Genomic DNA, 23,701 nt, shown 5'->3' with positions numbered 1-23,701 from the left:
CCTCTCAACTCATTCCCGCGTTCTCGTTCAGCTAAAAAACAATATCATTCCCGCGTTGTCACCGGTTCACCTCCTACAACTGTGTAACATTGGAATTTGCGTACTTTAAAATTGTTTCAATTTGCTCATAAAGGAGAGTGATTATGAGCTGAAGATAGCAAATATTTAACTAAATTGTACTTAAAACTTTTACATACATTTTTTATAATTCAATAGTTCTAACGGAGAGAATTGAACCTTAACTTGTGTTTACTTGATAGATTATATTTAAATTTATTTTTAAGCCTATTTTGTGTTGTAATATTTTTGTAATTTATAAAATCTATATAATATTTAAAAACTCAAATGTAGTATTTATTTTTATTACGTTATTATCGAGCCATATTAATGTAATATTCCAATTTACTTTGGTGATATTTTAGAAGAAGATGTTTGTGTCGAAAGGGGTTGGACTTATATTTAGTGATCAATTTCATTGGACACATTAAAATGCAAATATGTGACTGAATTATAATGTGTCTAGTGAAACTGACCATTGGACACAAGTTTCACTTGTGTTGAAAGAGCCAAAGAGGTAGTAATAAGTCCATCTATTTTTGTTTTTTCAAGGATGGTCAACTAGTTATTAAAAAACTTAAATTAAACCAAATTTAATAAAAATAAAAATTTAATATATTAATATAAAAAAACTTTAAAATTTCTAACATTTTTTGTAAACTACCAAATAAAAGGACAAAATCTTAGATTTTTATGTTAATTATTATTTTTCACTCTCAACTTAGAGAAAATAAAAAAAATCTTCTTAAAAATGAAAAACTTAAAAGAAAAAAAAATAGTAAAAGAAGACAAGCCCATTTTGGTCATTTGAAACTTTTTAGTACTGTCTCTTTTTCATTTCTCTCTTTCGTCTTCGTTCTCCTGACTCTGCACTCACTCTCTGCAAAGAGAGAGAGAGAGAGAGAGAGACAGAACAAAAAGTAAAAAAAGAAAAAGAAAACAAAAAACACAGTGAGCTTAAAAAGAAACCCTAGAAGCTCACCATTTTGGAATGGAAAACCTCACACATTCTCGCCAACCAAACAGGTCCGGCAGCACACTCGCCGCCAAGAAGCCTTACAACAATGGCGGGGGCGGAGGCTTGTACGACGACGTTTACGGCGGACCGCCGAGGTTCGGAGTGGCTCCTACACTTTCGCCACGCGCCGAGGACTACAGCGAGATATTCGAGAGCTTCCACGCCTCACGCGCCACCTCCATTCCGGTCCTGGATCTCCCGGCGGTCGACGAGGAAGGCTCCGAGGTCTTCTTCGATGTCCGGAGCTCCGGCTTCGATTACTCCGAGGTCTTCGGCGGCGGTGGCGGTGGTGGTGGACTAGATTTCGCTGTCTCCTATGAGGACTTGCTTTTTGACTTGTCCAACGGTCGGGATTTCCATTCTTCTGAAGAAGATGAAGAAGCTTGGTATGATCAATGTTCAAAGTTCTTAGCTTTTTGTTACTTTTGTTTTGCGAAATTTGAATTTTGAAATGCAATACTTCAAAAAAAATGTTAAATTTTTTTGTTGGGTTTCTTTGGTTTCTGTTTTTATAACGGTTAATTTGTAGGTTTTTTTTTTTTTTTTTTGAGTATTTGAGGTGGCTTAAATTAAGCTGTGCGTTTGGGTTTGTGTGTTTTTTACCTTTTTTTTTTTAATATGAAAAAGTGAGAGACCAACCTTGTAGATTAAGGTACATATGGGCTAGTTTATTGGGTAATATTTGATCTGGTGGTTTTGTGTGAGCTTTGAATATGTGTGAATTTTTGGCTTTCCTATTTATAAAATGTACCATGATAATGTGAGTGATTCTGGGTAAAGAAATTTTGGGGACTTGGGCAATTGACTGTTTAGTAAAAAAAGGAAAATTAAAACCTTTCTCAAAAATGGGGTTTTGGTTGAATTGAGTATTTTGTTTAAATCGAAATCAAAGGGGAATTTAGAGCATGGTAAACTTAGCTACTGAAGTGAATTGAAGTCTGTATCTGATACCTGGCTTCAATGCTTCAGCTGTGCTTGAAATTTTTTTCATCTGGATTTCCATAATTAATTTTAAAGATGCATACCTAAGCATTTGTATGCATGAGGCATGTGCAATTTCTTTGGTTTGTGAGAATGCTTAATTATGGTAGAAGTTTGTATTGCAACTTAATATTATCGGTGCCATGTAGGTTTTTTGATTTCTCTGCATTTCTTAATTCTTCTATTATTTCCTTCTTTTCTGCATCAAGTATGGGGAAAAAAAAGCATGCATGATTGAGTTCAGTCTAGCAGGACTAGAATTTAATGGTGGCATATATTTGTCCTGTGTCCACATTTATAGGACTCCAGCAGGAAGTGTATCTCCTTCAGAAGAGTCTGATCATTTTGAAAAGAATCATTGCTTCTCAAACGGGGATTGTTACCAGTCACTTGATGGTAATGTGGAGTTCAACATGTCATATCATAAGGCTACTTTGACAAGCAACGAAGATTTGTACTGTGGGACAACACAAATATCTGAGCTACATGGTGTTCCTGGATTCAGTTTTGTTTTTGATGAAGACACTCCCTTGCAAAAGACAGAAGATGATATTCCATTCCTGCAGGTGACTGATGATGACAATCTTAACATGGACTTTAGTGTGGGAATGAAGGGAAAACATCTGAAGAAAACCATATCACAGCCCCTTAATGGTATTGCTGACGGACAGGAATTTGGATGTAATCTTAAACCTGAGAAAGTATATAGAAGAAGTGGTTCTCTTCCTAATGGTTTTGTAACTGTCTCTGATATCAGCCTTAGAACTGAGCCCTCCCATTTGCCACCACCCTCTCGACCACCGCCTGCAGCAGATGTCAGGAATGAAGGTTCCAGTCGATCGACGACAAATGGTAATTCTGTTGCTTCTGAAGGGAGTGCAGGTGATAGTTCACCGCCTTTCTTTGATGTAGAGGTAGATGCGAGTTCATCTGCAGCAGCATCTGCTGCTGCTATGAAGGAAGCAATGGTGAAAGCTAAAGCAAAACTCAGAAGTGCAAAAGAATTTATGGATAGGAAGAAGGAGGGCTTTCAAGGCAGTGCAAAAATGGGTTCAAAGAATCATAATATAGATAAGATAGAGAAGGTGAGTAAGATTGTTGATGAGTGCAACAGTTTGAGAGGTGAGGGTCTGCAGAGCAGTTGTAACATAGAAGACAATGGAATAGAATTTTCTGTCAGAGAGGAAAGGCAAAAGGTTATAAAGACAGCCCAGGAAGTTTCAGTTTCAACAGGAGGAAAGCTTCAAAAAGTGGCTAAAAAATCAACAGAGAAAAAGCATGGCAAGGAATCCTTGTCATCCCTGGGGTCTGATAAAATTGATGGAGGTAGTGAATGGAAAGAAGAATCACAATTTTTTGAATTGGTAAGAACAGATACTTCTGATAAGGCTCTTGAGACAAACCATGTTCAAACTTCAGTGCATAATACAAAAATCCATGAGCGAGGGCAGAAGGATAAAATGGCAGTCATGGGAGTATCTGAGCAACAAGAAGAAGATATTAGGAAGGTGAAATCAGCCAGAGGAAATAATGAGCTGGAGTATGAGAAGAAATCTAAAGTAGCACATCAGGCTTGTGAAGGGGAGGAAAACAAAGGGAGATCAAAAGCTGCTAAAGAGGTGCACAGACAGAAAGGACACGTGAAGAAGGAAAAAGTGGCTCAAGAAGTTTCTGAGCAGGTAGAGAATGTGAAGAAGGTAAGAATAGCCCAGAAGCCTTTAGAATCTGAGAAGAAATCAACTGGAGTTGATATACTAGAAAACTGCAACAACCTGGTTGAGATCCAGCAGAAAGAATATGCATTTGAAGCTGAGCAGGCTATGAAGCACAAGGAGAATAATGAGCAGCAACTGAAAGAGGATAAAAAACGAAGGGAAAGTGAGAAAAGACTCAAGGAGTCTTGTGAAAGGGAAGACAATGAAAAGATAAGAAGTGAGGTTTTTGGGTGGGAAGAAGTTGAGGAAGGGCTTAAGGAGGCTCCTGAACGATCAAAACATGCGAAAATACTGAAGGAAGCTCATGAGCAGAAAGAAAGTGAAAAGAGATTAAAGGAGGTTATTGAGCGGGATGAAATTGAGAAAAAACAGAAAGAGGCATGCATAAGACAAGAAGATGAAAAACGATTAAAAGAGGTTCTTGAGCAGGAAGAGAGAAAGAAGCGACTACAAAAGGTTCTTGAGCAGGAAGAGCATGAGAAGAGACTGAAAGAGGCTCTTGAGAGGGAAGAGGATGAGAAGAAACAAAAAGAATTACACAAAGGAGAAGAGAGAAAGAAGCGACTACAAAAGGTTCTTGAGCAGGAAGAGCATGAGAAGAGACTGAAAGAGGCTCTTGAGAGGGAAGAGGATGAGAAGAAACAAAAAGAATTACACAAAGGAGAAGAAAATGAGAAGAGACTAGATGAGGGTCTTGAGCGGGAAGAAAGTGAAAAGAAACAAGAGGCTTGTGTAATAGAGGAAAATGAAAAGATATTCACAGATGCTTGTGAAAAAAAAGATGAGAAGAGTCTATATGGAGCTTCTGAGCAAGTAGTTAACAGTTACAAACTGAAAGGGGCTCAGGAAAGAAGAGAACATGATGGGAGATCCAGAAAAGGATTTGAGCAGGAAGAAAGTAAGAAGGAACCAAAAGAGGCTAGCACTTGTGAAGAGACTGGGAAGAGGCTCAAAGATGCTGGTGGGAAGGAAGAATTGAAGGGACTAAACATAGTGCATGAGCAATCCGAAGGGGATGGCTACAGGAAGGCACAAAAATTGGCTAAAGGAATCTGCGTGCACATGGATGGGGAGGATTTTGGGGTATCTGATGGGGCACAGAAGCTGGAGGATAATGACAACCTTCAAGCACCTAAGTTAGCCTGCACAAATGATAAACACAGTGGAAAGCTGGAAGAAACTCAAGAGGCCCTTGCTCAAGAGGAAAATGGAAAGAAAAAGTCTGAACTCAAAAATAAAGAAAAGGATTCAGAAGTGGTTGAAACTGCAAATGTACTGGTTGGTGAAAAATCGAACCAATTTAGAACAGAAGACGCTAAAAAGTCACCCCATTTGGATGATGGTGTGAAGAAGGCAGGTGAACCTGGTGTTGGTGTTAGACAGACACACATCTTTAAAAGTAAGAGTCTCTCCCAACTGGACTCTGATCCTATAAATAAAGAGAGGAAATTTGCTCATGAATTGGGAGAGAGAGGAAATAATACAAAGCAGACCCAGGCTGTTTTAAACCAGGAAGAAAGCAAAGACGCAGTCATGTCAACTCATGTGATGAAAGATGGGATTGAAAATGGAAGGAAAATGGAAGCAGCTCGGCCAGCTATGGTAGAAATAAAAGGAAACATCCAAAAACCAGCTGTGCGTGTTAATGCAAGCCAGACTACAGAAAGAAAAGAGAAGAATCTTAATGAGTCCTTAACATCAGAAGACAAAGAAACTGAAAGGATGAAGAGAGAAAGAGAGCTGGAGATGGAACGCATTAGAAAGATAGAAGAAGAGAGGGAGAGGGAGAGGGAAAGAGAAAAAGATAGAATGGCTATTGACAGGGCAACACTTGAAGCTCGTGAAAGGGCATATAGTGAAGCCCGTGAGAGGGCAGATAGGGCTGCTGTGGAGAGAGCAATGGCAGAGGCTCGTGAAAGACTAGAGAAGGCGTGTGCTGAGGCTCGGGAGAAGTCTTTTGTGGAGAAGGCATCTATGGAAGCAAGGATCAGAGTAGAACGTGCTGCAGTGGAGAGAGCAACTGCAGAGGCTAGAGAGCGTGCTGTGGGAAAAGCAATGGCTGATAAGGCTTCTTTTGAGACAAGAGAACGAGTGGACAGATCTGTTTCTGATAAATATTTGGCTTCTTTCAGAAGCAGTGAAATGAAACAGAGTTCTTCAGTTTATGGAGGTATGTGATCCTCAATGTACCTGCTTTAGCTTTTTTTTCAACTGTAAAATGTTTTCTTTGACTTTGCAATTTATTTCAATTTTCAACTGCCTTCTCCTGGACGCTTCTAAACTTAATGTCTTTTCTACTAAAGCTGCCTATTATACTGAGAGACCTGAAGGAGTTGAAGGTGAATCAGCTCAGAGGTGTAAAGCTAGATTAGAGAGGCATCAGCGTACTACTGAACGCGCAGTACGATTTTCATCCTTTTGCATGACATGTGAATTTTTATTTAATGTTGAACAAAGATAACCCAAGTTTTCTGGCATTGTTTCAGGCAAAAGCTCTTGCAGAGAAAAATATGCGTGATCTCCTTGCTCAAAGAGAGCAAGCTGAGAGAAATGTAAGAATCTTTTTAAACACCGAAGAAGATTCTGGAATTGCATACTTTGTATTCTTGATTGATTGTTTTGGATCAAATATTTTTTTCCAGAGATTAGCAGAAACTTTGGATGCTGATGTCAGGAGATGGTCAAGTGGGAAAGAAGGGAATCTGCGTGCATTGCTTTCAACATTGCAATATGTATGTGTTGTTTTTCTACCTGTGGTGTATGCCTATTTTCTTTTGTGTTGAATGTGATTAGAGGATGGTACGTGAAGGTGCATTATGTTTTTATGATTGCATACGCCTGTGCCCCAGTATTGAGCTTCAGAGAATTGAGAATGGATTGAATGATTGGTTGCTTCTGATTATCTGAACATTGAACTAGTTTGTGTTGGTTGCTCTCCTTTTAATGGTTATTTAGTTTGTGTTTTGCTTGAGTTCCAACCAATGTAAAAGGCATTTTAAACCTTGATTTCCTTCAATTTAAATTGTTAGTACTTGGTAGTCTGCCACAACCACTTCAAGAAGCTCAACTTTGATGTGTCTTTTTATGCCTGTCCATGGGTAATTGTGGTAACTTTCTTGGAGATGTATGTAAATGTACACATTCATAGCACAGTCCTTAAGAGCTTCATAAAAAGTAAAGGGACTTATCACTATTAAGAATCTGACATTGACTGCAGAACCATTTTTTTAGTCATCCTCATGCATACATTGTGCACAATATGATCTACATAGTTAGAAATAAAGGATTGAAATGATTGGATTTGGCTAGCAAATGAATAAACAAATGCTGAACCTTCTCTCTTCCATTTTTCTAAACTCAAGCTCTAGTAGTAGTTACCATAACCAATTTCTTTTCATTGACAGATCCTTGGGCCTGACAGTGGTTGGCAGCCAATACCTTTAACAGACGTCATAACTTCTGCTGCTGTAAAGAAAGCTTACAGGAAAGCCACTCTTTGTGTTCATCCTGATAAATTACAACAACGGGGTGCAAGTATTCAGCAGAAGTACATATGTGAAAAGGTCTTTGATCTGCTAAAGGTATGTTCTGGGCCTGCCATCTTCTTCACAATTTTAAAGTTATTGTTATATTTCTACTCCTATTTATGTTGAAGAAGTGATGAGATTCATTCTCGTATGTGAGTAATATCTTTAATGAATGGTTTTTTGCTCGCATTAGAAGCAAATAGCCTCTACTGTTCTCCTGATATTGGTGAGGCAGCACTGAGAAAAAGTCCATGCATTTGATACTCCCCTTCCCCTGCTCCTCCACTCCCTCTCTGTTGACCTTCTATCATTATATTGTCTCCGATGCACTTTGGGGTGCAAATCACTACTATTCCTTCTTTGTTAGCTATAAGCACTACCCACCTGATTCCTTAAATTTTATCAACAACATTTGAGCAACTCTTACTCTTCTTAAGATGGATGACCTTGACAGTGAAATAGTAATTCTGTAGCCTTTTGTGACTGGACATCATAATTTTTCCCTGGGTAGTCACAGACCCATTTTACATGCCCTGCTTCATCACAATTCTTTCTGTGCCTATCTCACTCATATGAAATCCTCTGGATTATATTCTGTTCCAGTTGCACTGTTCCTTTCATTCTTTGTTCATTTGTTAATGAAACATTGCAGTGGGATAAGGTAAGGTAGTAACTAGTAAGCCTTGCTTAATAATCATATGCCAATGGGCATTCAGCCTACTGTCACCATTTCCCTTCCCCTCGTGTGGCGGGTTTGATCTTGCCTCTGCCCCCAACCACACCCCCCCCCCCCCCCCCCCCCAAAAAAAAAAAAAAAAACTCACATGTTTTTGTTGCACTGTCAATTTCTAGGAAGCTTGGAACAAATTCAACTCAGAGGAGCGGTAGCCCAGATGTCAGTATGTACGATGAATACACATATAGTCACATTGCACATTTTGTAATTTTATACTTCCAAGTGTATATCTGTATGTGCGGTATGTTGTGGGTTCGAGTATAGGAATCAGCCTCTCCAAAAATTTGGGATAAGTCTACATACCTATCATCTCTCCAAGATGCTACAGAGCAGCCCTTATGCACTGGGAACGAAGTGTATATCTGTATGCCCAGATAATTCTTGTTATCTATGTGGTCTATGAATGTAAGCTTAAGCTCAAGTATATATAGGTACGAAGCAAACACTGATGAACTGTTCATAATTGGACATTCCATTGATCATCGGAGTAATTTATGGATAGAAAAGCAGAATTACAAAGTGAGTTGATTTTGCATTGATTTCTAGAATTTAATATTCTGAATAGCAAAAACCCAAAAATCCTCTGCAATATCAGCTCCATTCAACTTGGATAGAAGGAGGTACTTGATGTACTTGTACCTGCCAGGTCTTTTCATTTATGTAGTAGAGTTCACCATGCATTTAGGCTTTCCTAGCATGTCTAGCTTGGTGCCATGAAATTAAACGGCTGGTAGTAAAAGGACAGGGTGGTGTGTGCTTATGATAAACGACATATAGTTAAAATTACATGAATTTAAAACAGTGGTTTTGACTTTCGAAAGACATGTAGCATGGCAGTTGGTACAAAACAATGTTATGGGCAATTTTCAACCAGCTTTTACTCTATTCTCCACTACTCCCTCTCCTGCTCCCTCTATCTAATCGGATCCTTAAAGTTTTGGACCTCTATCTAATCAGATCTATGAAGTTTTGGAAATGACATAAAGTTGGAAGAAAGCTACATAATTTTTGTTTTTTGGTTAATGAGAAAAATTAAGATAGACAATCTTGGAAGAGCAAAAGCTATCAAATTCTTTTAGAAAATTATAAAATAAAACTGCTTTTTTTTCCCTCGTTATAGTAAGATGTCTTATCTTTAAAAAAAAAAAAAATGCTTCTCTATTACGTTCATTTAACACATGAAATATTAGCCTCTGAATTATTGTTACAAATGATTATTTTACAATTTTAGATGATATTATGGGAGCCTTTGAATACCTAAAAAAACTTTCAATGACACATTTTGCGTCACCTTCAAGAAAAAGTTTCTTTTATCCATTTTTACAAGCTAAGACTAACCCATTTGTCAATGCCGTAGTCTCTAAAAGCATTAAAGACAATTTTTCTTCCAACCAATAATCTTCTATTTGTTTAGGACGAACAAAAGAATCTCTAAAAATTTGATGCCATAGTTGCTGAAATACTTCCATTTTTTGGTTCATCAAACTTTTAGTTTTATCCAACACTCTATACATTGATACCATTCACTTTCCCCCTCTCCCTCTTCTCTTATAACTCCGTCAGTATTAGCACCGATCCTCTTAAAATTACTATCATTTTTACCACCCTAAATTGTTCAAAGGATATTCACTACTCTTTTCAATCACCATAGGTTGTAGCCTAGTGGTTAAGGTCTTTGTGTGGGGAAGATCTTTGAACAAATTCTTGAGGGTAAACACATGAGGTGAATTTGACTGAAGCGTATGTTTAGTTGCGGTGAAAGTAGAAAATTTCAGTGATCATGTTTTCTATTGTTTGGTTAACGATGGAAAACATGGAGGAAAATAGTGGGGTTTAGGTGTTTTTCACGTAGACCTACCAAATTGTTTTCTTCCCCAATTGAGGAGAAAACTTGAGTGAAAATGGGTAGTTAAGTCAAAATGACATAACTACGTTTCAAACCATCTTTTCCCCTAGTCCAAACTATTTTTAATAAATTAACGCAAATTATATTTTTCATCTCTCATTTTTCTTCTAAACCAAATAACGAAAATTTAAATTTATTTTTCTTCATTTCACTTTTCCTTCCTCCCAACTAAACTTTCATAATAAAAAACTAAAATCCTTTCTATTCTCTTACCACATTGGATTTATTATAAAATTATTGTGAAAATGTTGTGAATGTAACATTATTCTTATTATTGTTGAACTCAATTTTTTGTAATTCTTAAGTCAAGGTGTTCAACATTTTTATTAGAGTGATCACTATAGATTAATTTAAAATGTAAATTTTTTACAAATTAAGGTAGTCCTGTGATCACCTGACTTGCATTTAGAGCCGCCAGTGTGTACAATTACCTCTATCCCCGCCAAAATATATTTTTACTATTCCAACTTTTTAACTTTCATCTTTTTTTTTTTATTTTTTTAATTTTATTCAGCAGGATATTTAAAGTTGAAAAACTGTGTACTCAAAAAAAACTTGCACCCAACGCAACCAGGCATAATTTGCGGCTTTTGATGAACATTTATTGGAACAGATGTCCGACATTTATGGATAGGAAACACCAAAAACGAATGCTGAATTGGTAATACAGTACCAAGCTATAGTTTCTCCTGTGGGTTCCTCTGTTAGACTATTAACATAGTTTTTCTACCGCTGTACAGCTAAGCTATATATCTTCTCCTTTCTCTTATTATTGTGTTTTGGTTGAGCACTTTAGTTGAGTCCATTTGTTAGAGATTTACAGCATACCTTTATAAACATTTTGAATCATGACACTGAATTTTCACAATATCTTATGAAACTATTTAACAGATATCCTTATAACAATGGTTAATAAATTATTTTAGAAATATTTTGACACAATTTTTAATTTTTTTTGATACAAATATCACTTCTATAAAAAATATATATATATAAAAATTCATTAAAAATTTAATTATTTTTTATTCCTTATAAAAAATTTCTAAAAATATTTTCTAAATAAGTGTATATAACTTTTCTCATATTTTATCACTAACCTTTGATATCAGATCACAACAAACCATAGCTCTAGTGATGTCCGCCCCTTACAATTCCTTACGTTCACTTACCGTCCCCGCCAAAAGCATCATAACCGTTATTTCAAAAAACTTACATACCCACAATCTGTTCGACGAATTGCCTCACCGAGACCTCTACTCTCTTAACTCCCTTCTAGTCTCATACATTCGCAATGACGATGCTCCTGCCGCATGGACTCTCTTCCGTGACATGCACTGCACACGCTCCGACCTCAATGCATACACTTTTACTCCGGTGTTGGGCGCGTGCTCAGCATTGTCGTCGGCCATTGAACGCGGCAAACTAGTCCATGGGCTTATGATAAAAACGGGTACGGACGTGGGAACTGTGACCAAAACTGCACTCATGGATATATACTCCAAAAATGGGTACTTGGGCGAGTCGGTTAAGGTGTTTGATGAGATGGAATCGAGGGACATTGTGACTTGGAATGCTTTGCTTTCCAGCTTTTTACGCGTGCAGGGTCTTGCCAAGGAAGCGCTTGGAGTTTTTGAAGCAATGAGGAAGGAGGGAGTGGAGTTTAGTGAGTTTACTTTGTGTTCTGTGCTTAAAGCTTGTACCTTGTTGAAGGCCTTTCGTCAAGGTAAGCAGGTTCATGGGTTGGTGGTTGTGATGGGCCGTGATTTAGTGGTATTGGGTACTGCTTTGATTGATTTTTACTCTGCTGTTGGGTGCATAGAGGAAGGTATTAAAGTGTTTAACAGTTTGGATCGTAGAAGGGATGATGTGATGCGCAATTCTTTGATTTCTGGGTGTGTTAGGAATCGAAAATATGAAGAAGCATTCTCAATTATGTGCATGATGAGACCCAATGTTGTTGCACTGACTAGTGCTCTTGCAGGTTGTTCTGAGAATTCCGATTTGTGGATTGGAAAGCAGATACACTGTGTTGCGTTACGTCAAGGGTTCACATTCGACACCCAGTTATTCAATGTTTTATTGGACATGTACGCAAAATGTGGGAAACTGTTTGAAGCTCGGTCATTGTTTGATGGAATTTGCAATAAAGATGTGGTTTCCTGGACAAGCATGATTGATGCATATGGAGGTCATGGGCATGGGCTTGAAGCTCTTGAGCTGTTCAAGAAGATGGGGGATGAAGTTAGTGGGGTCTTGCCAAATTCTGTTACATTTCTTGCTCTTTTATCAGCTTGTGGGCATTCAGGACTGGTGGAGCAAGGCCAAGAATGTTTTAATTTAATGAGGGTGAAGTATGGTCTGAATCCAGGACCAGAGCACTATGCCTGCTTCATCGATATCTTAGGCCGGGCAGGTATGATAGATGAAGTATGGTGTTTATATAATGACATGGTTAAGCATGGTACTACTCCTACTGCAGCAGTATGGGCAGCACTATTGAATGCTTGCAGTCATAACTTGGATGTAACAAGGGGCGAGTTTGCTGCAAACCATCTATTGCAAGTAGAGCCAAATAAGCCAGGGAATTATGTACTTATATCAAACTTTTATGCAGCCGTTGGAAGGTGGGATTCTGTAGATGAGTTGAGAAGCATTATGAGCACAAAAGGACTGGTCAAGGAAGCTGGGAGTAGCTGGATCACTGTAACACGCTGCCAGGAGAATGCTGTCATGCATAGTTTGAAAATCAAAGAGTCTAGAAAAGGAGAACATTTCATGTATGGTTGATCAAGTTAGGCATTTGTTCCATATCAATCTTGTAGAAATTTTTTGTAGTGGCCAAGCAAGGTAAGATTACTCTTATTTGCCTAACCTTAACATTCTTTTTTGTAAAGTCAACTTGTCACCAACTCATCAGTATCTGTTCTTCTGCTCATCAATCAGTGGGAACACCAATTATCTGCTTCTCTTTCAAAAACTTTGGTGTGATTATCAAGGCTTAAGAATTTCTTGTACTCACAATAACTAATTTGTTTAGAGGTATGGACAGATGCATTTGGCTTACTCATCCTCTTTTAAATAATGAAGATGTTAGGGGATTAGCCAGAGTCTACAAATTAAGCTTACATATATAAATTGCTTCAGAAATAAATTTCCTGCTTGATAGGCCAGCAACATGCGGAAGTATGTCTATTTCAGTTGCAAATATCAACTATTACTATATTTCAGACCAAATGTCCTAAAATCTCCACAATTCCAAGTTTTCCCTTTCATATGTTGGACGCCTGTGTTAGATTTTATACCTTAAACATAAATGGATGGGCAAGAGGAGCAGTTATATGAATAAATAGGGTGCTTCTGGAGATGTAAATTTTGGAGGTGAGATTCTATATAAAAAAAAAAAAAAAAAATTATGGAATTTGAGTTTGTGGATTGGTTCAATCACACTTAAATGAGTTATTTTATTTTATTTAAATTTGATGGAACTATATAGTTTTGATTATTTTAGTTCAGGTATTTGAGAAAGGATATGATAATCATGGACTTAGAAAATTACTTTAACTTTGACGCTTTTAGGAAAGTACACAAATTTTCAGATAGGAGATGGTAACAATTTTTTATTCATGTTGTTCCCTTTTTCCTATTGTAAACAAGGCGTCTTTGTTTCTGGTTTAGGATGAGTTTATTTCAAGTTTGGAAATGTAAATCTCTTTATTATTGTTTCAGTAGTTCAGGTAATTTTTTTTCAAACATAAGAAGTGATAGATGTAAATTTATACATATTCCTTGATGAGCCTAATCTTTGTTTATAATATATAAGAAAACATTTGTGGATGAGCCCACCAGTTGTTGGTTTCTGCATACTTCCCTTGAGTATCCCTTAGAAATAAATACTTTTAGCCAAAAAATATTAGGTTGATCACGCTGAGCTAGGTCACTTGGTGGATGTAACCAATGATGGCTCTCTCTTATTGTTTTCATCCCAGATTTATCTTTTTAGTAATTTGTTGATTGCTCCTTTAGCTCAGGTCAATTGGTTTCAATTCCTATTTGCATTCTTACACTCTTCTTTCTTGCCTTTTCTTGTTTATCTTCCTTCCAAGTGCTACACTGCTCTAAGACCTACAGTGCCATCCAGAGAAGACAAACCACGTCTCAATGAGCCACAAGCTCTATCAATGCTCTGTCATTGATATTGTGGGTGCTGGTGTGCTAGGTCTCCCCTTCTCCTTAAAACAAACCGACTGGATCATGAGCCTCCTTCCATGGTTGCTCTTACCTGCCATTGCATGATGCTCTTGGACTACACTTGCCACACAAGCTTGAATCTGCTTAATGCATAATGGATTCTCCATGATTGTCTCTTTTGGATATTTGAGTTTCACAGTTTGTGGCCCATCGGGAGAAAGAATTTGTTTCTTTAGTACCTGTGGTTGTTTGCCTTGTACATGTTCATAATATTTTGTCAGTGGGATTTCTACATACCATATATGATGGTTTAACTTAAATGTATTTGTAGCATTTTCTCTGTGGAATTTCTTGCCCCATGTATTAATATACTGTATAAATTAGTATGACATGTCACTTGCAAATTTGAGACGATCTTATTCTTCACTTTTTTCAAAAATATATATAATATCCTTGTTTAGACAGATTAAATTTTTGAATTTTCTCCCATGTTCTTTTAAAAAAAAAAAAATTAAATAACAATTTTATTTCAATAATAACTGTACTTTAGATATTGATTTGGCATATCTATCTATTATGTGGTTTGAATGTTTTTCCATATATGCATCTGTGCATGTCTTCTGCAATGCATAAATTTGGTTCTTCAATTAGGTTTGTGGTTATCATTTATATAAATATTGGTTGTACATGCATTGAATAAACAATTCACAAGTTATATAATACTTAGATGAAAAAAGTTTGGGAGGAGTGAACTAATTGATATGGATGTATGAAACTTCCATATTTCATTTTTTTTTGGGCCTGTCCTTTACATGCTGAGTAATGAGTATTAGTCATTAACCCAAGTGATATGTTGTATACTTTTGAAATGAATTCATCCAACCAAAAAATTTAATAGTGTCTCTTGTTTGATAGGATTCTATGGCGTCAGAATTGGTGGTAGGAAGCTTAATTTTGGAGAGTAATGGAAACAAATAAGAATTAGTATAACAAAAGATAACTTAAAAGGTTATTACGGTTTGACTTGCAGTTTTTGTTTTTGTTGTTGTGTTTTATTTTATTTAATTTATTTTTTTTATAATAAAATTATTTTGTTTTTAATGATACCACGCATAAATACTACATGATCAAATTTTGGGAGAGTTTTCTCTCTGACCTCTAGTTTATAAAATTAGTAACAATAAGGATTCTTAGAAATGTACTAGAAAGATGCAATGGGATGACGAGGAAGAGATCAAGGCCTGAGAACTCTAATGAAAAAAAAGGTAGAGGAATTAGAATGAAAGGTGTCAATTATTCTTCTTTTTTAATTTTTGAATCCTTACTAGTTTAATAGCTCACAAGAAAGGGAGAAAAATCAAGAGGAAAGGAACTTTGAACTATTGGGCTTATCACTTCTACCAATTTTTTTGTATAAAAAAAATGATCATATATCGGGCTTTTATTCTCTTATATCCGATTTTTTAGGTCCCTTTTTTTTTATATATCCATTTTCATGTGTGAAAATATAACCATTAAATCAAAATTTAGATATTGTTGTGAAATAGTAAATATAAAGTATGAAATGATAATTTTGCCTTTGATTCTTTGAACTAAGAGCATCTCCAATGGTGTAAGTAAATGCATAAAAATCTCTATAATAAAGAATGATATTATAAAAATAGTCTCCAATGGACTTTCTGTTGAGGGCCATTTGTGGAAGTTTAGGCAGATAGAAAAGCCCAATAATGAGGGCCACAAAGAATTGACAAGATAAATAGCAAAAAACCCATTAGGCCCAAGCGGCAGGAATAATGGATCACAGACCCAACAAACGAACAAACGGGTCTTGAAGAGGCAAGCGGGCTCAAAGAAGCCAGGAAAGAAAGAAATAGCATTCCATGGGCAGAGTATGAGGTAGAAAAGTGAGAAAGGGCAACCGCAGGCCCAAGGCAATGCAAATTAAGAGAGTAAGAAGTTTATGGCAGGCCCATGAACCCCAAAATAAGGATAAGGTTATTGGGCCGGGGAATCCCAATGAAGTTAGTAAAAAGCCCATGGGAGTGTGGAATTAGCAAACGGGCCGAGGAAACCCAAAGAAAGCAATCGGGCCATGGATGCCCAAAGAAAAGCCCAAAGGGACATAGGAGCCCAGGAGTAAAAGCAAAACAGTGCCCATGACAGGCCACTGAGAAAAGGGATAAACGGCTGACTCGAAAAAGAGGTCCAACAGGATTAAGTTATTACGGTAGGAATAACAATTCAATATGGCAGGCAATAAAGAAAATCAAAAGTGGGCCAAAGAAATGTAAGGCCCATCATCATACGAAGCCCAGCTCCTGAATGGAGCGAAAAACCAAAGGAAAGCCCACATGAAAGGCAGGGAACGCAGACGGAGAGTCTCCAGGTCACGGCAGATGTATGAGCAGCAGGCAGACTCTTGGACAAATTTGAAAGGGAAGCACGCGCAAGGCCCAGGCACCACTAGCCTGTACCCAGCCAATATAGGACATGGTGGGGCCATGGGCCAGAGGTAAGAGGTAAAGAGGGTATGGTTTGGTGGTGGGGAGAGGGGAAAATGTCTATTTTGCGGTTCCTACCCAAGCCCTTTTGGGAGGTACGTCCTGTTGGGATGATAGACTACCCAAAAGAGGCAAGTTTGAGGGGGAACCGTTGGATGCATGCTCTGAGAGTAGAGAGAGAAAGCATTAATACTGTGGCAGGAAGAAATGTTACGGTATACAGAGGAACAAAACAAACCTGCCTCTGTCTGGCAAGGGTGGATGTCGCATAGTCCTGGTGGTCGACAAGTACGCCCAGACCAGACAAAGGCGGTTAAGGGGCAAAACGGTAAAACATTAGCCACGACAGGCGCTATAAAAGGACTCTTGCTGTGCCCTGTAGAAGGGATCGAAAAACAGAGTATATTTTCGAAGTGAAAAGAAAAAACAGAGCAAGAAGAAAAGAAAAAAGATAAGAAAGAAAACAGAGAAGAAAAGAAAGGAAACTAAGGAAAAAGGAGAGTTAGTTCAATGGGCATGCACCAATAGATCGGTTTCCCTCTCTCTCCCTTCAAATCTTACTTTCTTCCAAAACGTAAATAATGACTCTTTCTTTTTGGGCAATAACCATTCAGGTCCGACTCCCTCAAAGCCATTAATCCCCTCGGCAGGATCTTTCTGAGAGATTATTTGCATTGAGAAGAGGCGTTCTCCCCTCTTTGACTTTGCTGCGACAGACTAAGCTTAAAATTTGATTTATGCTCATTTGATTAGCTAATATTATTTTCTTCATTTTCTTTGAGATTGACATCAATATGATTGTAACCATGCTTTATTAGTAAGGAGTACATAGCTATTTATTTAAATAGTTAGAATACTCTGTTATAGTTATTATTATATCTGCCTGCCGTAACTTGTCTGTAACAGTTCTACTTGTCTGTAACAGTTCTGCTTGCCGTAAGTTTGCTCCTGGCAGACAAGGCATAAGTTTGTACACAAATCGGCCCAAGTTGAGTTACAATTGGACCGGCCCCAGCTCCCTTACTCAGAAACACTAGGGCCCATCATCACAGGAGGCAGCCCAGCCCATTACCGCAGGAGGCAGCCCAATACACCATATACAAAAAAAAGGCCCCTACACTCTCTATACCCAGAATTTTTTTTGGTTCATGAATAGTGGCTCATCAAGTCTAATGGGCTACTGTTCATTCTTCAAATATATATATTTTTTTCCTATTATAACAATCATGTATTGAATAAAAAAAATGTTGGAAGATGTGTAATTGTTAAAAAAATAAAAATAATGAATGAAGAAATAATATTTAAATGAAATAGAAAATGTGATAGAGAATCTATTGGAAAGTGTATTTGAAAAAGTGGGTAGTTAAAATGTAAAAGTCACTATTTATTCTCTAAACAATACAAAAATTTATCTAATCTGCTTAAAATGCTATAACCCAACGAAGGAGGGACGAGCTTGTTTATATATTTCTACACGAACTTTACAAGATTTGTTTGATATTGACCTTTTTTGAAGATAATGGTGCAACTAAAGGTTCTCAGCCCAAAAAAAAAAAAAATATATATATATATATATATCTATATATTTATTTTGATAAAGAACGTGCGATATATTTATTTTGATAAAGAAAAACGTGTGTTATGAAAGGAGGTTAGACGTGATTATTCATTCCTGACATTTGAGTGATGTTTTCGTCTTTTGATGTAGTAGCCTTGACGTTGGTCAAAGAAACAACAAAGTCAAATCGAACCTAGAATTCTTGGGTCAAGTCTAGGCAGCTCATATTTTTGAAGATATGACTAGAAAATAGTAAGAGCATTCTTATTGGCAATTGAAAACGGTATATGTAGAAAAAAATTTAGTATAAGGCATAAAAAGAGCTCAATAGTTGGAATTGTAAAATCTTACCATTGCAAATTATTTTACAATTGTGCTACAGTGTCATCCTAAATGTAAGATGGCACTGTAGCATTTTAATAAAAATTATAATATATTTTAATTGATAAAGTGGAAGAGAGATGGAGGAGAAGAATGAAAGAGAGTTGTATTGGAATATATTATATTATTTTAGTGGGTAATATATATTATTTTAATGAGTATAATAGGAAAATAAAAATTGAGATGTTGGTTGTGTTATAAAATAGTATGGTATAATTGATAAAATAACTTTTTAAGATGGTAAAATAGAATATGATGGAAGTTGCAGATGCAAATGCTTAGGAATGTAATGACTAGGAACTAGTAAAAAATGTAAGGTTTGTAGTAATGATGAAAAGGAATAATAAAGATTTAGGGAATAAATAAAGGGGAAAAGTCAAATTATGGGGGTTTTTTTAGGGTTGTGAACAATAACAAGTGAAAAGTTTGTTGGTTATTTATGGGATATCCAAGCTTATTTGTTGGATGGGTAGTTTAACAATTATAAAATTTTGGATTTTAGGGTTTTAGATGTGACAAATTAGCGTATGTTTCTTAGGTTTCGTGTTGCTCGAAATTTAAGAATATATAGAAAGAAAAATAATAAACTTCTAGATATCACACTTAGGAGAAAGTTGAAATACACCACTCTCAAATTCATAATCTAAAAATTTGGCTTGTTAAAATTATTTTTTCCAAACTTGTTTTTTTAGTTGTTTTGAGAAATTGTTCTAAAAATCAGTTTTAGTGTTTGCTAACCCCAAAATCTGTTTGGCACTTGTTTTTTCATCTAGTTGTTTTTGGTTCCCTTTCCTTTATTTCATTCTCCTCCCTCCCCCATCAAAAAAAATCCACCATAACAACAATCTACAAAAATCCACAACAAAATCCAAGAAGACCCATTGCCCCTTGGTGTTCACCACTGCGACTAACACCCAAGCAAATTGCAAGCCCTACTCCCCGTTCAACTGATGTGACAAATTATTAATGATAGGTAAAAGAGTGATGTTAATGGTGGATCCAAATATAGTTGTCAGTATTGTACGAATATAGTATTATGTGTAAAAAAATTTGCTTCATAAGGGTGTATCGTAAATACTTATAAATTGTATCATACAGTGTGCGTATCGTAAAATCATACGTATCATACAATATATGGACATATGCTTTAAAATGAGTTATTTTGTTAAAATTTGTATTTTTATTTGAATCTTACAGGTTGTTAGACTTGTTTTTTACACAAAATTATTAGATTACTTAATTTAACCTAATAAAATTACATGTCCATAAGTGTTTTTTTTTTTTTTTTCCTACAAAATTTGGACTATACATTTACACTTCACTTTCATATTTACAAATTTCTTTAATATACTATGAATAAGGTATGAACAATATAATTATTTTTTATTTTTGTTATTTTGTTATAAGTTCATGAAACTAGAATGTCAAGAAGAAATTTTTTTTAATTATTAAAAAAAAAAGTGATAGTAAATGTTGATAACAATGAAGAAAGTTTTTAATGAAGAAATAATTAAGTTTGCAAAATGATGAACATGATGACAACATTGACTTAGATGGAGTTGATTAGGCAAAATGATAAATATGATAAAAAAATTGTAAGGACACGATTCGTAACGAACCACAACAGTGTTGGGCTCACTCGTAAAAAAGCCCAAACAATATCATTTGTAGAGCATGGGTTTGAAAGGCTAGGCCTTGGTCACCAGGCGGTGGGTTTTTCGTGATATTCATACATGGTTAAGTCGTCTTTGCCCCTGGAGTCTTTCTCCTGGAGGCGGGCTGGGAGGCTCTGGTTTTTGGCCATTTTTCCCAGCCCCCTTTTTGCACACTAACTTTTACATTATATAGTCCTTCTTGGTTGATCCTGACCCTCCACTTGTTGGTCATGCAGGTGCTCACTTCTGTACTTGTCCCATCAGCTGTCCCCTCTTACTTTCTGTTAGTTGCGAGGATCGAAGTTACACCGTCCAAGCGTCTTTTCTCATTAACATGATCAGGACGTTGGCCGGTGCATTTAATGCGGAGGGGACGTATTTTTCTTGAACCTATTTTGTACCGTACCTCCATGTGGGCCCTATTCCACTCACATCCCCTTCAGGGGACTATTTGGGGATGGCCTTCACTAAGACGTTGCGCTTTTCATCAAAGTCTTGGAGTGCCGAGGATAGGGTCGTCCTCAGCTGTTCCCCTTAACCCCTCGGCCTTTGATCATTCGTCCTCGACACACTATCTCCTCGGCACGGGCCCTGAGCCCAGATAGAGCATGGGTCGGATCATAAGCTCCCCGGCCCTACAAAAATTATTATTTTGAGTCATTTGTAATGTATTATCACTTTTGAGTTTAATCAATTTTAATGTGTATGTTATAAATGCATGCTAGTTTGATTTATTTAGTTAGCTCGCTAAATATTATTATATAAACGATGAATATATTAGTCATTAATTGAATATATTCAAAATTCATAATAAATATATTCTTTATATATGTATATCTATAATTTATTATAAATTTTATTAAGTGTTTGTGAATCTTATAGTACAAATACAGAAAAATTAAAAATCGATTCTCTATATGATTCACCTTTTGACAACTATAGGTCTAGATAATAACCAATAAAAACTTGCCAATTAACTATTGTGAAAAATGTTGTAAATTTTTTTTATATCTATAGTGATGCTCATGTTTTTTAAAGCATTTGGGTCCTGCTAACGAGTGCCCTAAAGGCACTCATTAACAATCCATTTTAAGAAAGTTTTGACATCACTTTTATGGGAAATGAAAAAAGCTGTCACAATATTAATTGTTTTTTTTTTTTTTTTTTTTCATAAAACCTTTCTTTAACTAAATTCTTAACCAGTATCTAAGGATACTCGTTAGCATTTTTCAAAGCATTTTTAAGAGTGTAGCTAAACACAGGAAAATAAAACAATTTCACCTGAAAACTTTTTCACAAGAAAACAAACGTCATTTTCTCATAAGAAATGGTGAAAGGTAAAGGCAGGTTCAAAACATAATTAAGGAGGTTGAGAATTGAGAGTCTGAGACTTTTGAATGTAAATCAAGATCAGTGAACCCAACTTTCAAGAATCACGACATTTATTGAATACAAAAATCCTGTATCTAATATCTACCTTGTTAATTATTTGTTAATTGTGAGGCTGCTACCTACCTTTCATGTAACGATGAGCACAGCCGTGAGATCATGTAATATTGGACGGTTAGGATGTTGCACACTAGCACCTCTTAGTTGACATTTCTTTCATGGTGGTTGGGATTACTGGAAAAAGTCAACAAAAACACACTGCAATTAACAATTACCTACCACCTATGACCTACCAATTTGTTCAGCATATTAGATACAAGGCATGCATATATATGCCCACTCTTAGTTTTCTCATCCACTGCTAAGTTTTAAGCTATTTTTTCCTAGCAAATTTTCCTGGTAAAGCCATGTTTAGAGCCTTGAGTACATGTGGAAGCCACCGGAGATATGAACGATTAGGCGATGAGCCTACCGCTGGTTTGTTGTTGGAGGCAAAGTTAAAGAGGGTTACAAGCTTGCCAGCTAAAATGTTTGGTTCATCAACCAAGTGTACAACAGAATTGACATTTCCAGACAAGTCTCAGGTGAAGCAAGCAAAAAAGGTTACCAAGAGCCATCCACTCTTTAGTCTCTTTGATAGTACTCGTCGTCGTCGTAAGAAGAAAACTACGGCCAGGCCAGAATTCGCAAGGTATCTTGAGTATGTGAAGGAGGGAGGGCTCTGGGATATGAATTCCAATAAGCCTGTAATCTATTACACATGAAAAAAAAATGTACAACAAAAAAAATTTGGGGTCGGTTATAGATTTTCAGTAGAATAGTCACTGTCGACTATATGTATTCTTTTCTGTCATTCAAATTATTTGCTTGTGTAATATTTCATCTGTATAGGCAAAGCAAAAATCTGGCTGATACATAATATGGCCATATTTCTTTTGTTAATTTGATATTTTTTGATCTCATAAACATTTCAAGGAACTGGATAATGAATAACTATATGTGTAAAAGGGCTGAAGCTGAATCATTCAAGAGGACAAGATAAAATTCATATATACTGTGAGGCCCAATAATTTATGGGCCCGGCCCACTTACTCATGGGGAGTCCAAAGGCTCAAGCCAAAGAAGGCTATGGTCCAAACTTGACAATATAAAGCACAAAATGGCCCGGAGATGCAGCCGAGGACAGTTCAGTTCTCGGCAGACCCAAAGTTCCACCGAGAAGAGGGGCAAAAACGGTATAGGAACAAACTTGAAAGAAAATCCAAAATATCTAGGAAAAGCTACCCTTCCCATGCAAGGCTCTGACCTAACCAAGCCGTATTCTTCAGCTTTATTAACCATCCCCAACGACTTTGGGTTTGGATTGACGGGACAAGTATCAGTCATGGAAAGGTTGACCCTACACGTGGAAGAAGGAAAGCGAACGCAGGCTAGTATAAAAGAAAAAGTAGGTAATCTGGATAAAGGGGCTGGAAAAAATGGCCAAAAAGGAGGGCCTCCCAGTCCACCTCTAGGAGAAAGACTCCAGGGGTGAAAACACCTTAAACACATATGAACACCACAAAAAAAAAACCTACCACCGGGTAATCAAGGCCTAGCCTTTCAAACCCACTCTCTACAAATAATATTGTCTAGACCTTTTTACGTGCGAACCCAAAACTGTTGCGGTTCGTTGAGAATCGTGTCCCTACATATACCATAAAGAAAAACATCAAATATTAGTTGTACAAGGATTCTCCATAGATTTAATTTAGTTCCATAGCCAAAATTAAATCTTATGAAAGTTAATTTATTTTAACATGACCAAGTCTTTATAGTATGCTTTTGATAATAAATTAATAACAGGACAAGAATTCATGTAGTATGTCAAACAACAATTCAAGATTATTTTGAGTAATTCTTTTGACAAAATGGACTATACTTGAAATGGAGAAGATTTTTTTCGGCTGCAAATGATACCTTCAGAAATATTCCAAAATTGAGAATCAAAATTCTTTTCCCAATACAGAATCTTCGTCACCTGGCTTTCAATGAAAATGGTATACGCTATTCTGCAATTTTGGACCACTTGTATCAAGCTGTTAATACT

The 23,701-nt window shown here is 36.5% G+C and overlaps 3 protein-coding genes across 3 annotated transcripts; all 3 read left to right on the top strand.

Moving 5' to 3' along the window:
- Positions 1 to 903: 903 nt before the first annotated feature.
- Positions 904 to 8,557, top strand: LOC126732478 (auxilin-like protein 1). Its single transcript, XM_050435340.1, has 7 exons — positions 904 to 1,461; positions 2,358 to 5,941; positions 6,075 to 6,172; positions 6,258 to 6,323; positions 6,414 to 6,503; positions 7,176 to 7,352; positions 8,151 to 8,557. Exons 1-7 carry the CDS (start codon positions 1,049 to 1,051, stop codon positions 8,184 to 8,186), a joined length of 4,464 nt encoding a protein of 1,487 aa, XP_050291297.1. The 5' UTR covers positions 904 to 1,048; the 3' UTR covers positions 8,187 to 8,557.
- A 1,972-nt stretch (positions 8,558 to 10,529) lies between these two features.
- Positions 10,530 to 14,599, top strand: LOC126732477 (pentatricopeptide repeat-containing protein At5g66500, mitochondrial). Its single transcript, XM_050435339.1, has one exon. The coding sequence runs from the start codon at positions 11,075 to 11,077 to the stop codon at positions 12,725 to 12,727; it is 1,653 nt and encodes a 550-aa protein (XP_050291296.1). The 5' UTR covers positions 10,530 to 11,074; the 3' UTR covers positions 12,728 to 14,599.
- Positions 14,600 to 21,949: 7,350 nt separating this feature from the next.
- Positions 21,950 to 22,554, top strand: LOC126732476 (uncharacterized). Its single transcript, XM_050435338.1, has one exon. The coding sequence runs from the start codon at positions 22,020 to 22,022 to the stop codon at positions 22,374 to 22,376; it is 357 nt and encodes a 118-aa protein (XP_050291295.1). The 5' UTR covers positions 21,950 to 22,019; the 3' UTR covers positions 22,377 to 22,554.
- The last annotated feature ends 1,147 nt before the right edge of the window (positions 22,555 to 23,701 follow it).

Source organism: Quercus robur, chromosome 6, assembly GCF_932294415.1.
Source record: "Quercus robur chromosome 6, dhQueRobu3.1, whole genome shotgun sequence".
Lineage (NCBI taxonomy): Eukaryota > Viridiplantae > Streptophyta > Magnoliopsida > Fagales > Fagaceae > Quercus > Quercus robur.
The sequence above is the reverse complement of the archived record's forward strand: the minus strand, read 5'-3'. Positions and strand labels throughout refer to the sequence as shown.

Coding starts and splice junctions, on each gene's coding strand:
- LOC126732478 (XM_050435340.1), top strand. CDS start 1,049: ATGGAAAACCTCACACATTCTCGCCAACCAAACAGGTCCGGCAGCACA. Junction 1,462..2,357: donor GAAGAAGATGAAGAAGCTTG/GTATGATCAATG, acceptor CCACATTTATAG/GACTCCAGCAGGAAGTGTAT. Junction 6,173..6,257: donor AGCGTACTACTGAACGCGCA/GTACGATTTTCA, acceptor GCATTGTTTCAG/GCAAAAGCTCTTGCAGAGAA.
- LOC126732476 (XM_050435338.1), top strand. CDS start 22,020: ATGTTTAGAGCCTTGAGTACATGTGGAAGCCACCGGAGATATGAACGA.
- LOC126732477 (XM_050435339.1), top strand. CDS start 11,075: ATGTCCGCCCCTTACAATTCCTTACGTTCACTTACCGTCCCCGCCAAA.